Consider the following 15,012-nt stretch of genomic DNA (forward strand, 5'->3'; position numbering starts at 1 on the left):
AAACAAAAAAACTCACAAAAATTAGCCGGTGTGGTGGCGCATGCCTGTAATCCCAGCTACTCAGTAGGCTGAGGCAGGAGAATCACTTGAACCTGGGAGGCAGAGGTTGCAGTGGGCCGAGATAGCACCATTGCACTCCAGCCTGGCAATAGAGCAAGACTCTGTCTCAAAATAAATAAATAAATAATAAAACTGTATTTCATGGCATCGTTGCTGTAAATAATGTTACAATGAACATGTGAGTGTAGCTACCTCTTTAAGACCCTAATTTCAATTCTCTTTAATATAAACGCAGAAGTGGGATTGCTAGTTCACATTATAGTTCTATTGTTAATTTTTAGAGAAATCTCCACACTGTTTTCCAGAGTGGCTGCATCATTTGACATTCTTATCAACAGTAGACAAGGATTTCCTTTTCTCCATTTTACATTCCCATCAACAGAGTACAAGGGTTCCCGCTTACCAAATGATAACTAATACTTGTTTATTATTTGTCTTTTTGACAATAGCCATCCTACCAGGTGTAAGATGGTATCTCCATGTGGTTTGGAATTGCATTTCTCAGATCATTAGTGATGTTAAACACGTTTTCATATGCCTGTTGGACATCTGTATGTCTTCTTTAGAGAAATGTTTGTTCAGGTCCTTTTTAAATCAGGTTTATTTATTTTTTGCTATTGAAATGTAAATCTTTATATATTTTGGCTATTAACCTTTAATTAGATAGGAGGTCTCCCATTTCATAAGTTGCCTTTCCATTTTGTTGATTCTTTCCTTTGCTATGCAAAAGCTTTCTAGTTTGATGTAGCATCATTTATTTATTTTTGCTTTTGTTTCCTGTGCAATAGATGTCATATACAATAAATCACGGCCAAAGCCGTCAAGAATATTTTTCCCTATGTTTTCGTCTGGAAGCTTTACCATTTCAGGTCTTACCTTTAAGTCTTTAATCTATTTTGAGTTGATTTTTGTGTATGGTGTAAAATAAGGTTCATTGTTTTGCATATGAATGTGCAAAACATATTTTTCCCAGCACCATTTATTGATGAGAATATCCTTTCTCCATTGTGTATTCTTCACAACCTTGTCAACAATCAGACGACCACAGATGGGTGAATTTATTTCTGGGCTCTCCAATCTGTTCTACTGGTCTATATATTTTTATGCCAGTGTCATAAGGTTTTGATTATTATAGGTTTATAATAAATTTTGAAGTCAGGAAATATGATGCCTCCAAATGTTCATCTATAGATGAATGGATAAAGAAAGTGTGGTATTTACAGATAATCCAGTATTATTCAGCTTTAAAAAATAAAGAAATCCTTCCATGTTTGACAACATGGATGAACCTGAAGAACATTATGCTAAGTGAAATATGCCAGACACGTAAGGACAAACACTGCAGGATCCCATTTATGTGAGGAATCTAAAATAATGAAACTCTTGGCTGGGTGTGGTGGCTCACACCTGTAATCCAAGCCCTTTGGAGGCCAAGGTGGGCGGATCACCTGACGTTGGGAGTTCAAGACCAGCCTGACCAACATGGTGAAACCCCGTATTTTAAAAAAATAAAAAAAAAAAATAATAATAATAATGAAACTCTTAAAGCAGGGAGTAGAATGGTGGTTTCCAGTGGGGAGGGGGAAATGGGGATGTGTTGGCCAAAGGGCACAAAATTTCTGTCACGCAAGATGAATAAGCTCTAAAGATCTATTGTGCAGCATAGCACCTATAGCTAACAACATGGTATTACATACCTAAAACATTGCTAAGAGGGTAGATCTTATGTTACATGTTGGTATCACAAAAGATAAAACATAGAGGGAAGGAGGAAATTTTTGGAGGTGATGGGTTTGTTTATGGTATCAACTATGATGATGGTTCATAGGTTTATATTTATCTCCAAATTTATCAAATTGTATACATTAAATATGTACATACCTTTGCATGTCAATACCTTGAAGAAATGTTTTTTAAAGACGTTCACATGAATAATAAATGTGCATTGAAGGACCTAAAAAACAGAACCTGGCAGCCACACTTCCACAGGAAGTGTCATGTAACTGAGAAAGAACTTGTTACAAGATTTCCTGCTGAACAAGCCTAAGAAAGCACAGTAGAGCATCTCCATTTAACATTCTTTTGTGCCACCAAGTGAAGAGCCGTGCTTGGTGATTCTACTTGGACTTCAAGACTACAAACACGTATGTCTAGTTCATTTCAAAGGGAATGAGATGGAGACCCAAGAAGGTGGCTACTTGAGGACCATCTCACAGATGTCACTGTTCCTTAATTGATGGGTGAGTATTTTGTTCTTTATCTCTGTGTTGTTGCTTCATGTTTGGCCATAAATAATCATTAATCGATGTGGCTAAAATGTGTGGCAATATTCTTTTTTTTTTTGAGACAGAGTTTCGCTCTTGTTACCCAGGCTGGAGTGCAACAGCACGATCTCGGCTCACCACAACCTCTGCCTCCTGGGTTCAAGCAATTCTCCTGCCTCAGACTCCTGAGTAGCTGGGACTACAGGCGCGCGCTACCATGCCCAGCTAATTTTTGTATTTTTTTTAGTTGAGACGTGGTTTCACCTTGTTGACCAGGATGATCTCGATCTCTTGACCTCGTGATCCACCCGCCTCTGCCTCCCAAAGTGCTGGGATTATAGGCGTGAGCCACCGCGCCCGGCTGGCAATATTCTTAAGGAGCTCTCAGCCCCTGCTGCCATAGTGAGCAGTAATATAACATGTTGAGCTAATTGTAATTGATTAAAATAGTATACACCTGCAAACACATCATACCAAACACAAGGTCATGGCTACCTGGTGGCAAGAAGAGGGTACGTGTGAACCGGGCTGAACCAGGCTTCCTTCCTCCGTGGCATGCTGTCATAGATTAAAAGGTCTTTCTCAGTCAGCACAACCAAGGCTGGTTTCCACTGTTTCTCACTCTCCCCTGGCACCTGAAAAAGAAAGCAGAGAACTGTCAAACTATAGCCTGAGAAAAGGATGATTAAGAGAAGTTGGCATCCCCCTAATCAGAGGATTCAGCAATACACTGAGTGTCATTTGGTTTGGTTGCAAAATCAAAATGGAAAGAACCTTGTCTTGATCCCATGATTCCTGATCCTTGAAAATATCTGTTGTCTCAAGGGCCCTGAAATGCATAGTCAGGACAGCCAAGAAGCAGCCCAGCTGCCACACATCTGTCACTGTTTCTCACCTGCCAGTCACTGAATCTTTATTTCATAGTGGGAGGCAAATGCCTGGGGGAATAAGTACTTGAAGCTGATTCTCTGGTACAGTAGCATTTTTTAAAATTATGAAATGGTAAGGTCTAAAAAGTTTTTGAATAAATATATAAAGGCTCTGAAAAATGTACTAAGATGACAAATGTCTACCCAGAGTGAGGCATCACAGCCTCTCCCCTAGTCTTTTGCTCTTAGATTGTTTCTGTGATTCAGGCACCATCTTGAAACTTCTCTAGTTCTGTTGAATGTCCAGTTCCATTCACCACCCATAATTCATTAACTCAAGGGTTAAGATGACCTGGCAGGAATGAGAAAGGATTCAAGCATCAGTAGGATGACCGGACCAGATGATCTTCTAATCCCTTCTAATCTGGAGAATCTGTGTAGCTCAGCTCTTATCTCATGAACCATCCCCTTGGCCCAGTGTTGGCCCTTCCCAAACTTCCTATACGTTCTTCCATCTATAAAAATGCTCTCCTTCCCATTTGAACTCTGGGCCCTAGGATAAATCTTTAATCTTGGTTTAAAAACTCAATGAATGCTCAATCCTTGGTATCCAAAATATGAACTATGTTCCAGTAACATCGGCATCATCTGGAAGCTTGCTAGGGTCTCAGGCTCATCCAGATATGTTGACTCAGAATGTGCATTTTAATAAAATCTTCCTATACCCATTAAAGAAACACTGTTCCAGAGGAGGTTAAGATTGCTTTTGACACTGACAACTAATCCAAGATTTAGTGGTGTCATAACAAGTCACAACTCAAAAATCTATTCAGAATCAAAGTAAATTAGTACGCTAAATAAGCGATAAAACTAATTTCTTCCCTTTCTAGTCTTATTAATACCTTATCTTAAGTGCCAGAGTGGAATCTGAACAGAGGTAGAAGCATGTGTGTGGCTCTTGCTTTGAGCTGACACCCTAGTATGAGGAATGAGTGATCAAAGTAGAGAAGATTTATAGAATAATGTAAGAGTTGAGTTTTGTAGGTCCTGCATGTAGGCTGCCTAAATCTGAGTCTGTTATTTATTGCCTGTATGACTCTGGACAAGGTATTCTCTGTGCTTCTATTTCCTTACTGATAAGGATAATATCATATACAACAGTGGTTTTGAGTGCTAACTGTGGAGCTAGCAGGCCTGAACACAAATTTCTGTTACCCAGTTTACTAGCTGTGGGGGTCTTGGGCAAGTCATCAGATTTCTTTGTATCTCAATTTCTGGATCTGTAAAATGAGAAATAATAGTCCCTATAGCAGAGGGTGGTTAGAAGGTTAAATGAGCTAAACTGTGTAGAAATGCTTAATGCAAGGCCGGGCGTGGTGGCTCACGCCTGTAATCCAAGCACTTTGGAGGCCAAGGCGGGCAGATCACCTGAGGTCGGGAGTTCAAGACCAGACCGACCAACATGGTGAAACCCTGTCTTTAAAATAATAATAATAATTTAAAAAAATAAAAAGTAAAAAAGTAAAAAAAAAAGAAATGCTTAATGCAGTGCAGAATAAGCATCATGTAAGTACCTGTTAAGTAGCATTTACCTCATCATGCTATAGTGGGGATTAAATGAGACAGAGTGTGTAATATTCTTGGCATGGTAGCTGGCAGATGGTAACACCTCGGTAAAACACAGGATGGGGAAATTGTGTCAGACACCAATTTTTGAACATGTCAAAAATGCTGTCCTTTGGAAATGGCATCACTATGACAAAGCAATGACTTTCCTTGGGAAAAATCATAAGACAAGCCAAGAATAGCCTTGGTGTTGACAATTTCCATATCTTTTCTTCCCATCCTTTCCAAAGTTCTCCCAGGAAGAACTCACTGCTTGATGATCACCTTTATATTTTAATGCCTCCCTTCCAGCAATTCCAAACAATAACTGTGTTTCTGAAGAAGTGCCCTCCCCGACTGCTGCTGTAAAGCTATTTATACTAGAACATGAATGACTGCTTGACATATTCCTCACTTTGTGCATTTTATGCATATTTGAAAAGCTAGCTTTAGCTTACTGCTTTCGTGAAAGGACTTTTTCCAACAGAACAACAGCATCTTCAACAGATCAAAATGAATTGTTAGAGAAGGCAATGTACCAGACCCTGCAAGGTGAATAAACTATGGTCTCAAGGCATAAAGTGTTGGGAGTGGGGGTTCAGAATAAATTTTTTCCAGCTTCTACATTAAACTTAGTAAATTACTTTTCCAGCTCATTAAATAGGACTGAAGAAGCTACAAATGATCCTCCCAATGTGACTATCTTACCTAGTCAGATGCAACCCATTAACTTTGACCAGAATCAGTCATTTAAATGTGAACGCAACTAAGCATCATTCTTCAAAAACAATATTAAGTTTGCAAAATAAGCCTCAACAGTAAATACCAACAGTATAATGCAGACCCCTCTACTGGTGGAATCACAGACTGTCCCATGGGTCAAGTGGTATATGTAGGTTTAAATAACCCCAAGGCCCTAAAACATTTTGCAATTTATTGAAGAGCCCTGTGTGGATATGGCAAACTTTGCTGTGAGAATACTTGGAGTGAGCACATTCCACTATTCCTGTATGCAGAGCTGTCATTTTAATACTAGGTAAATGCTTGAAGGTGGAAGGCTGCCTATGAGGACACATGACTTTCCAAAGAGGGGGAAATCATGTTGAAGAACAGGGTTTTAAAAGCTATATGTTGTGTTACATATGCTTCATTATTTCAAGCCTTTGAAGACCAGTTTTTGTCAGGCTCAAGTATTTGTGCTTTTGTTCTAGTGACAACATGCATTGCAAATCCAGTATTCCCGGCACCCAAAGGTATTCTGATACGAATATGATAGTTTTGGAGATGTGTCTGCATTTTCTTAACACCTGACGCCTGAAACAGATGTGATTTCCACCTCTGCCCGGCTTCGTGCCTTCAGTGCAGCAGTCGTCAGTTTCTCAAGAGCTGATCAGATTTCTAGTGAAGAAGGTGAAGGAAAGCGACAGGGGAATAAAACTTTCAATTCTGAAATTTTTCTGAAGGAAAATCTTGGTGAGCTGAATCCTGTCCCCATATTCACTTCCACAGAGCATGAAAGAAAAGGTCTACAGAATAGCCAGAATTTGAGAGGTGGGGGTAAGAAGTAATTGGTAACAATTATGGAAATGTCCTTAATTTGAAACAAGTCTCCTAAATCATCTGGTTCAGCGGCTTCCGAACTCTTTAAATTCAATAATCTCTCTGTCCAGATTAAATCACAAGTCCTAAAATAATATATAAAAGAATGGAAACAGAGTTTATACAGGGTTGCCTCCTGGTGGGGATCTTGGCATCTCTGAGACTTTATGTCTTCATCCTTGCACCACTCATGCATCTGAGTGGGGTTGCTACTAATCTTTGGAATACAGTTTGAAAATTGATCTTGTCTCTTCTAAAACACCTAGAATCTGGGAGGGCGTGGTGGCTCATGCCTATAATCCCAGCATTTTGGGAGACTGAGGTGGGCGGATCACTTGAGGCCAGGAATTCAAAACTAGCCTGGCCAACATGGTGGAAACCCCTGTCTCTACTAAAAATACAAAAATTAGCCAGGCATGGTGTTGCATGCCCTGTAGTCCCAGCTACTCGGAAGGCTGAGGTGCCGTAATTGCTTGAGCCCAGGTGGTGGAGTTGCAGTGAGCCAAGATTGCGCCACTGCACTCCAGCCTGCGTGACAGAGCAAGACTCTGTGTCAAAAAATAAAGAAAAAAAAAAAAAAAAAAGAACTTAGAATCTTCACACTATTTCCAGAGAGATAGTTTTACCAGAACCTTTCAGTGCCTTTTTTGTGGGTTCTTCCAAAGAAAAGAATGATACTGTTGTCTCTTCGGCAGAATTGTAAGGATTAAACGAATTCATGTACCTACAGGATTTACAAAGCTGTCTTACAGACAGTAAACAGGCAATGCCTTAAAAATCATAGCCATTTTTTTACTGTTATATTAAGGTAAGGATAGTGACCATCAGATTAAAGATCTGAGTGAGCTTGGGCAAGAATTACTTGTTTTTGCTGCGTCAAAATTTCCTCCTCTGCCAAATGACGGGGTGGGACTAAATTATTGCTAGCATCTCTTCAACTTCAAAATCCAATCATCTTTTTAAGTTTAAAATTCCCTGCTACTAGGCTGGAACTGCTTCAGCTACTAGGATTCTTGCTTTACAGCTCTTTGTTCAGTGGACTCTTTTTGTAACGAAAAGCAATATGTGGGTCTTTTTTTCACCTCATACCAACTCACTGTTCCTAACATACTTATTTTCTACCTTCTACTGGAGCACAAGTGGCAGGAAGAGCTCACAGGTTTTTTTTTTTTTTTTTTTGAGACAGAGTCTCACTCTCTTGCCCAGGCTGCAGTGCAGAGCAGTGGTGTGATCTTGGCTCACTGCAACCTGCACCTCCTGGGTTCAAGAATTTCTCCTGCCTCAGCCTCCCGAGTAGCTGGGATTACAGGGGGGCACCACCACACCCCGGTAATTTATATATTTTTAGTAGAGATGGAGTTTCACCTTGTTGGTCAGGCTGGTCTTGAATTCCCGACCTCAGGTGATTCGCCCACCTCGGCCTCCCAAAGTGCTGGGATTACAGGCATGAGGCACCACGCCTGGCCTGAACTCACAATCTTTAGAGCCAAACAGCGTGTCTTCAAAATCTGGCTTTGCCACTTCCCAGCTGAGGGATGTGAGCAGCTTACTTAAGTGCTCTAAGCACTTGTTCACTGATGTGTCACATGCTGAGAATGGCCTCCCTTGCATGTGTTTTTGAGGATTAAATGAGACAATGTATATAAAACTTCCTACATGGTGGGTACTCAAAATGTTCAGCTGCCCCAGTTGCTCACCTGAAGCACACGATTTCTCCCAGCTCCAATAAGCAGGAAGGAAGGTCTGGATGTAAGGGACAGAGAGCACAAAGTGAAAAAGTTCAGGAAGGAAGAAGGGCCATGAAGGCTTCTGTGTTGGAAATTGAGTTTATCTCAACAACTTTTTAATTGAAGTCTGTTTCGCCTCAGGTTGCTAGGTGTTTAGAACAAAGGACAAGCTATCAGTGTAATAATAATTAGCAGTGATCAACTTCCAAATGCTTTACAAACATTAGATAATTAATCCCGCACCATCTCTCAGGGAGGCTGATAAAGAAGAGAAACAATGTTTAAAAATAGCCACAGGCACATAGGGACAGTGCTAAGTGTGGCCATTCAAATCCCCAGCTCTCTTCTAGCTTGTCTTAAACAATCGCCAGGACTCAGGAATCAGGAGCCAGACAAGACACCTAGAGCTGGTTGGCACGTGGCTCACGCCTGTAACCTCAGCTATTTGGGAGGCTGAGGACTGAGACTCCCTTAATCCAGGAGGCAGAGGTTGTAGTGAGCTGAAATTTCATCACAGCACTCCAGCCTGGGCAACACAGTGAGACCCTATCTCAAAAAACAAAAAAAACAAAAAACAGAAAAATACCAAAGGAGAATGAAAAGGAAGAGAAGGCAAAGGAGAACGAGAAAGAAGGCTGGAAAAGGAAGGTTGAGAAAAGTGCTCTTTGGGAGCCTCAGCTTTCCAGGACTAACTTCTCTCTTCTCACAAGCTGTCTGGTACCTGAATCGCCTGCTGAATTCAAGATTGGCTTAAAGAGGGGAAGCAGAGGCCGGGCACAGTGGCTCATGCCTGTAATCTCAGCACTTTGGGAGGCCGAGGCGGGCAGATCACCTGAGGCCAGGAGTTCGAGACCAGCCTGGCCAACATGGTAAAGACCCATTTTTACTAAAAATATAAAAATTAGGGCATGGTGGTGCATGCCTGTAGTCCCAGCTACTCAGGAGGCTGAGGCATGAGAATGGCTTGAACCCAGGAGATGGAGATTGCAGTGAGCAGAAATTGCGCCATTGCACTCCAGTCTGGGCAACGGTGAGACTTGATCTCAGAAAAAAAAAAAAAAAGGAGCAGAATGAGTAGAATGAGTGATGCATCATGTGGATGGATGTTAAGATAATGACAAAAAATAAAGTAAGGTGAAAAGGATAGCATGAAAAATATGGTCTGACCATGGGACACTAAAGAGGGAGTCATTTTTATTTTTATTTTATTTTTACTTGTTTATTTTTTTAGATGGAGTCTTGCTCTGTCTTCCAGGCTGGAGTGCAGTGGTGCTGCCTCGGCTCACTGCAATCTCCGCCTCCCAGGTTCAAACAATTCAGAGTAGCTGGGATTACAGGAGCATGCCACCACGCCCAGCTAATTTTTGCATTTTTAGTAGAGATGGGGTTTCACTATGTTGGCTAGGCTGCTCTCAACCTCCTGGCCTCTAGCGATCCGCCTGCCTCGGCCTCCCAAAGTGCTGGGATTACAGGCATGAGCTACCAGGCCCGGCCTGGAGAGTGTCATTTTTTTTTTGTTAACAGGTCAGCTCTCCCCACAACCAACAGCAGCCGTTGCTGCTTTCAAGCTTGCTCTCTCTGCCAAATTCTGAAACTGGCTATGGATTTATAAAAGCCATTATAGCCTCAAATGCCAGTTCATCACTGGAACACTCATTAGAGTCAGTGTACAGGTTAGCATGGTGAGACTCCGGTGCTTGGGTTACAGGTGAATCATCCTAGGTGTCTGCAGGACCATGCTTCCTCTAAATCTGCTAGGGAAGAATTCTTCCTGGACTCTTTCTAGCTTCTGGTGGCTACCAGCATCCTTGGCATGGAGCTGCAGCACGCCAGTCTCTGCCTCAACTGTCAAACAGATTTCTTTCTGTGTGTCTTCATATAGCCTCCATACTCTAATCCAGTATGAACTCAACTCGACTTCATTACATCTGCAATAATCCAATTTCCAAATCAGGTCACTTCTGAGGTCCCAGGTGAATATGAATGTTGGGAACGATACTATTCAACCCACGACAATAACCAATGAAGTCGTGCACAAAGATTCAACTATGGGGCATCCACCTTGGTATGGTTTATAATTGCAGGCAATGGGAAATATGCTAAAATATATAATAATAGAATTTTGGTTGAGTAAATTATAACACATCCATATTTTAAAACAATAATATATGTTCAACAATAGCATGGAGGGGCATGGTGGCTCATGCCTGCAATCCCAGCACTTTGGGAGGCCAAGGCAGGAGGGTCACCTGAGGTCAGGAGTCTGAGACCACCCTGACCAACATGGTGAAACTGTATCTCTACTAAAATACAAAAATTAGCCGGGCGTGGTGGCGGGCGCCTGTAATTCCAGCTTCTTGGCAGGCTGAGGCAGGAGAATCGCTTGAACCCAGGAGGCGGAGGTTGCAGTGAGCCGAGACTACACCATTGCACTCCAGCCTGGGCCACAAGAGCAAAACTCTGTCTCAAAAACAAAAACCAAAACCAAAAAACAAAACAAAACAATAGCAGAATACCCATTCGTGTCAAGTACACAGAGAATTAACAGGATAGACCATACTCTGGGTATTAAATCAAGTTTCAATAAATTTAAATGTATTCAAGTTAAACAATGTATGTTTGACCAAAATGGAATTAAATTAAAAATTAATAATGGAGACCTAAGGAAAATAAAAACACCACATATCAACATCTTCAAAATGTTGCTAAACAGGACTAAGAAGAAATGGGCAATTAATGCCAATATTAGAAAAGAAGAAAGAATTCAAGTCAATGGTCTCAGCTTTCACCTTAACAAACTAGAAATAGAAAAAAAAAATTAAACAAAAATAAGCAGAAAATAGGAAATAATAAAGACCAGTACAGAAATCACTGAAAAAGAAAACATAAAAGCATTGGAAAGTTCAACAAAATCAAAATCTGGTTCTTTGAGATCAATAAAGTCAATAAATCTCCAGCCAGCCAGACTGACCATGAAAATGAGAGAGAAAACACAAATTATGAATATCAGAGATAAAATCAGTTCATGTCCTTTGCAGGGACATGGATGAAGCTGGAAACCATCATTCTCAGCAAACTGACACAGGAACAGAAAACCAAACACCGCATGTTCTCACTCATAAGTGGGAGTTGAACAATGAGGACACATGGACACAGGGAGGGAAACATCACACACCGGGGCCTGTCGGGGGGTGGGGGGCAAGGGGAGGAGAGCATTAGGAGAAATATCTAATGCATGTGGAGCTTAAAACCCAGATGATGAGTTGATAGGTGCAGCAAACCACCATGGCACATGTATACCTATGTAACAAACATGCACATTCTGTACATGTATCCCAGAAATTAAAGTAAAATTAAAAAAAAAATGAAAGAGGGGACATCACTACATACACTGCAGATATTAAATATAAGGCCAGATGTGGTGCTCTTATTTATAATCTCAGTGCTTGGGTAGGCTGAAGCGGGAAGATTGCTTGAGGCTAGGTGTTTCAGAACAGCCTGGGAAACATAGCGAGATCCTCTTCATAAATAATAATAATTTTAAAAAAGCATTAAACGTATGATAATGGAATGCATGAAGAATTTTATGCCAATAAACTTAACAACACAGATGAAATTGATAAATTCCTTGAAAGACACAAACTACTAAAGCATATTCAAGAAGAAATATTGGAACAGCTGGGAATAGTAGCTCATGCCCGTAATCCTAGCACTTTGGGAGGCCAAGGCAGATGTGTCACCTGAGGTCAGGAGGTCGAGACCAGCCTGATCAACATGGCAAAACCTCATCTCTATTAAAAATACAGAAATTAGCTGGGCATGGTGGTGAATGCCTATAATCCCAGCTGCTCCTACTCAGGAGGCTGAGGCAGGAGAATCGCTTGAACCCAGGGAGCAGAGGTTGCAGTGAGCCAAGATCGTGCCACTTCACTCCAGCCTGGGTAAAAGAGGGAAACTCCATCTCAAAAAAAGAAAAAAGAAAAGAAAGAAATACTTGAACAGTACTACCTCTCTTAAAAAAACTGAATTGGTAGTTTAAAATGTTTCTTCCCAAAATACTCAAGGGCCAGATGACTTCACCGAGAAATTCTATCAAACGCTTAAGAAATAATACCAATTATATATAATTCTTTCAGAAAATGGAAGAGTAGGGAATACTTCCAACTCATTCTTCAGGCTAGATTTATACTGAACCAAAATAAGACAAAGATATTAAGAAAATAGAAAACTAGGCCGGGCGCGGTGGCTCACGCCTGTAATCCCAGCACTTTGGGAGGCCGAGGCAGGTGGATCACGAGGTCAAGAGATCCAGACCATCCTGGTCAACATGGTGAAACCCCGTCTCTACTAAAAATACAAAAAATTAGCTGGGCATGGTGGCGCGTGCCTGTAATCCCAGCTACTCAGGAGGCTGAGGCAGGAGAATTGCCTGAACCCAGGAGGCAGAGGTTGCGGTGAGCCGAGATCGCGCCATTGCACTCCAGCCTGGGTAACAAGAGTGAAACTCCGTCTCAAAAAAAAAAAAAAAAAAGGAAATAGAAAACTATAAACCAATACTCCTCATGAACACAGTTCCAAAAATTCTAAACAAAACATTAGCAAACTGAGTCTAAAATTATGTTGAAATGGTAATACATCATGACTAAGCAGGGATTAACCCAAAAAAGCATTACTGTAGCTATTTAAAAACAAATTAAAAATCAATCAATAAAATTCACTATATTAAAAAAGTAAGGACAAAACCCAACATCTGTTTCTGATTTAAGAAACAGTCGGCACTCAGCAGTTGTGGAGTGGTGGCTCACGGTTGTAATTCTAACACTTTGGGATGCCGAGGTGGGCAAATCACTTGAGGTCAAGACCAGTCTGGCCAACATGACAAACCCTGTCTCTTCTAAAAATACAAAAATTAGGCCTGTAATCCCAGCACTTCAGGAGGCTGAGACTGGTCGATCACTTGAGGTCAGGAGTTGGAGACCGGCCTGGCCAACATAGTGAAATTCCCTCTTTACTAGAAATACAAAAATTAGCCAGGTATGGTGGTGGGCACCTGTAATTCCAGCTACTCGGGAGGCTGAGGCAGGAGAATTGCTTGAACCCGAGAGGCGGAGGTTGCAGTGAGCCGAGATTGTGCCACTGCACTCCAGCCTGGGTGACAAAGTGAGACCCTGTCTCAAAAAATAAAAAAGAAAAAAACTATATTTGCATATAGTAGCAATAAACAGAAATTGAAACAAATTATATCATTTACACCAGCACAAACCAGCATAAAATGGCAGCCTTAATTTTGGGGATCCAGCTTTGCCTTCACCTGCTTATTTGCTATTTATCTGGCCCTAGAAATGCATGCTTTCCTGGCCCTGTTCCTCCAGGGGCTTCACCCTGAGGGAATTAAGAAATGGGCAAATGAAAAATTGTACAAGTGTTGAATCTTCGTCTGTCTGCATATTTATATGTGTTGTATGTTTATATATAAAAGAGCTCTGATTAATTGGTTTAGAAAAATAAGCACTTCAATCAAATATTTTGTCCTAAAGATGGAAATTTTAATGCCTTTTGTTCATGTGACTTTCGTCGTATTTTGGAAAGAGTTTTAAAGATTATTGGTAAAACAAAATGTCTTAAAAATGTAGACACTTGATCTAAATTAAGGTCAGATACCAAATTTGCTAAACGCTTTAAGGTCAAACTGTTTCCGTGACTTTTGAAAATTATTCAATTTACCTACTTTGGAGCATTGGATTATAGATAAGGCCTGGAATCATGTGGAAAGCCATGCCCACTGGCTATGCTGAAAGGAATCAGACCTTATCTTCATTTCTGTCTGATGTCCTGGGCTCCACCGCTAGTACAAAATTAAAATCACTTACTCATCAGGTTTTTCACTAAAAATAAAAGTTGCTAAGAGTTAACATTGTAACATGTAATTGAGACCACTGGAAAAACAGTTTTACATACAAAGTGTGTAGGGAATGTGTTTTGGGTAAAAGATTATAAGAAGGCATGGGAATATGGCTTTTGTTAAAGGGAATATAATTTTGTCTAGTTCAGAGGGTTTTAAAGATGTCTTAACCTGGCCAGTGCCGTGGCTCAAGCCTGTAATCCCAGCACTTTGAGAGGCCAAGGCAGGTGGATCACGAGGTCAGGAGTTGGAGATCAACCTGGCCAGCATTGTGAAGCCCAACTTTACTAAAGATACAGAAAATTAGCCAGGTGTGGTGGCTTGTGCCTGTAATTCCAACTACTCGGCAGGCTGAGGCAGGAGAATTGCTTGAACCCAGGAGGCGGAGGTTGCAGTGAGCTGAGATCACGCCATTGTACCCAGCCTGGGTGACAGGGCGAGACTCAGTCTCAGAAAAAAAAAAAAGAAAAAAGATGTCTTAACCTAAAAAGGCAATGGAACAAAACCAAAGGTTTAAGCAAAGTGAAAAGTGTTTGTAAAGGGCTGCTCTTGTAAAAATTCTTTGGGTATAAACAAGTTGGCGAAAATGTAAAAGAAATTATTTAGCTTTTTTCCTTAGATAAAAACATTAAAATCATACTGATATCGGGCCAGAATCTGGGCCCATGTGTCCAAATAACAAAGTTTTCTTTAAAAATTAATCTGTTTGATGAAAAATTGTAAAGGGTTCTAAAAAGTTTATGGAAAATGGTTCCAGTCTCCTCCCCTTGGGATTCACTCCCATTCCCATTACATCCCGTCAGCAGGAAAAAGCCAGAGTGATCCACGGCCTTTTCCTCTCTTCATAGCCTACACTTTAAGATTAAGGTATTATAAAACCCAAAGGGAGGGATTGAAACCACCTTTGCAAAATTATGACTGAGACAGTAAGAGAGATCTAACTTAACTGACTCCATCTTGCTTCTAACTTCCAAGTTATCCTTGTT

General features: G+C 40.8%; 1 protein-coding gene across 1 annotated transcript in view; it reads right to left on the reverse strand.

Annotated features, from left to right (window-relative positions):
- Nucleotides 1–15,012, reverse strand: part of SNTB1 (syntrophin beta 1) — a 284,726-nt gene that overhangs the window by 38,445 nt on the left and 231,269 nt on the right. Inside the window, exon 4 of the mRNA XM_012466429.2 lies at nt 2,820–2,959. Within this exon, the coding sequence (XP_012321852.2) occupies nt 2,820–2,959 (140 nt within the window). The remainder of the gene's footprint in view (nt 1–2,819; nt 2,960–15,012) is intronic.

Source organism: Aotus nancymaae, unplaced genomic scaffold, assembly GCF_030222135.1.
Source record: "Aotus nancymaae isolate 86718 unplaced genomic scaffold, 86718_ANA_hifiasm-v0.15.2.pri h1tg000036l, whole genome shotgun sequence".
Lineage (NCBI taxonomy): Eukaryota > Metazoa > Chordata > Mammalia > Primates > Aotidae > Aotus > Aotus nancymaae.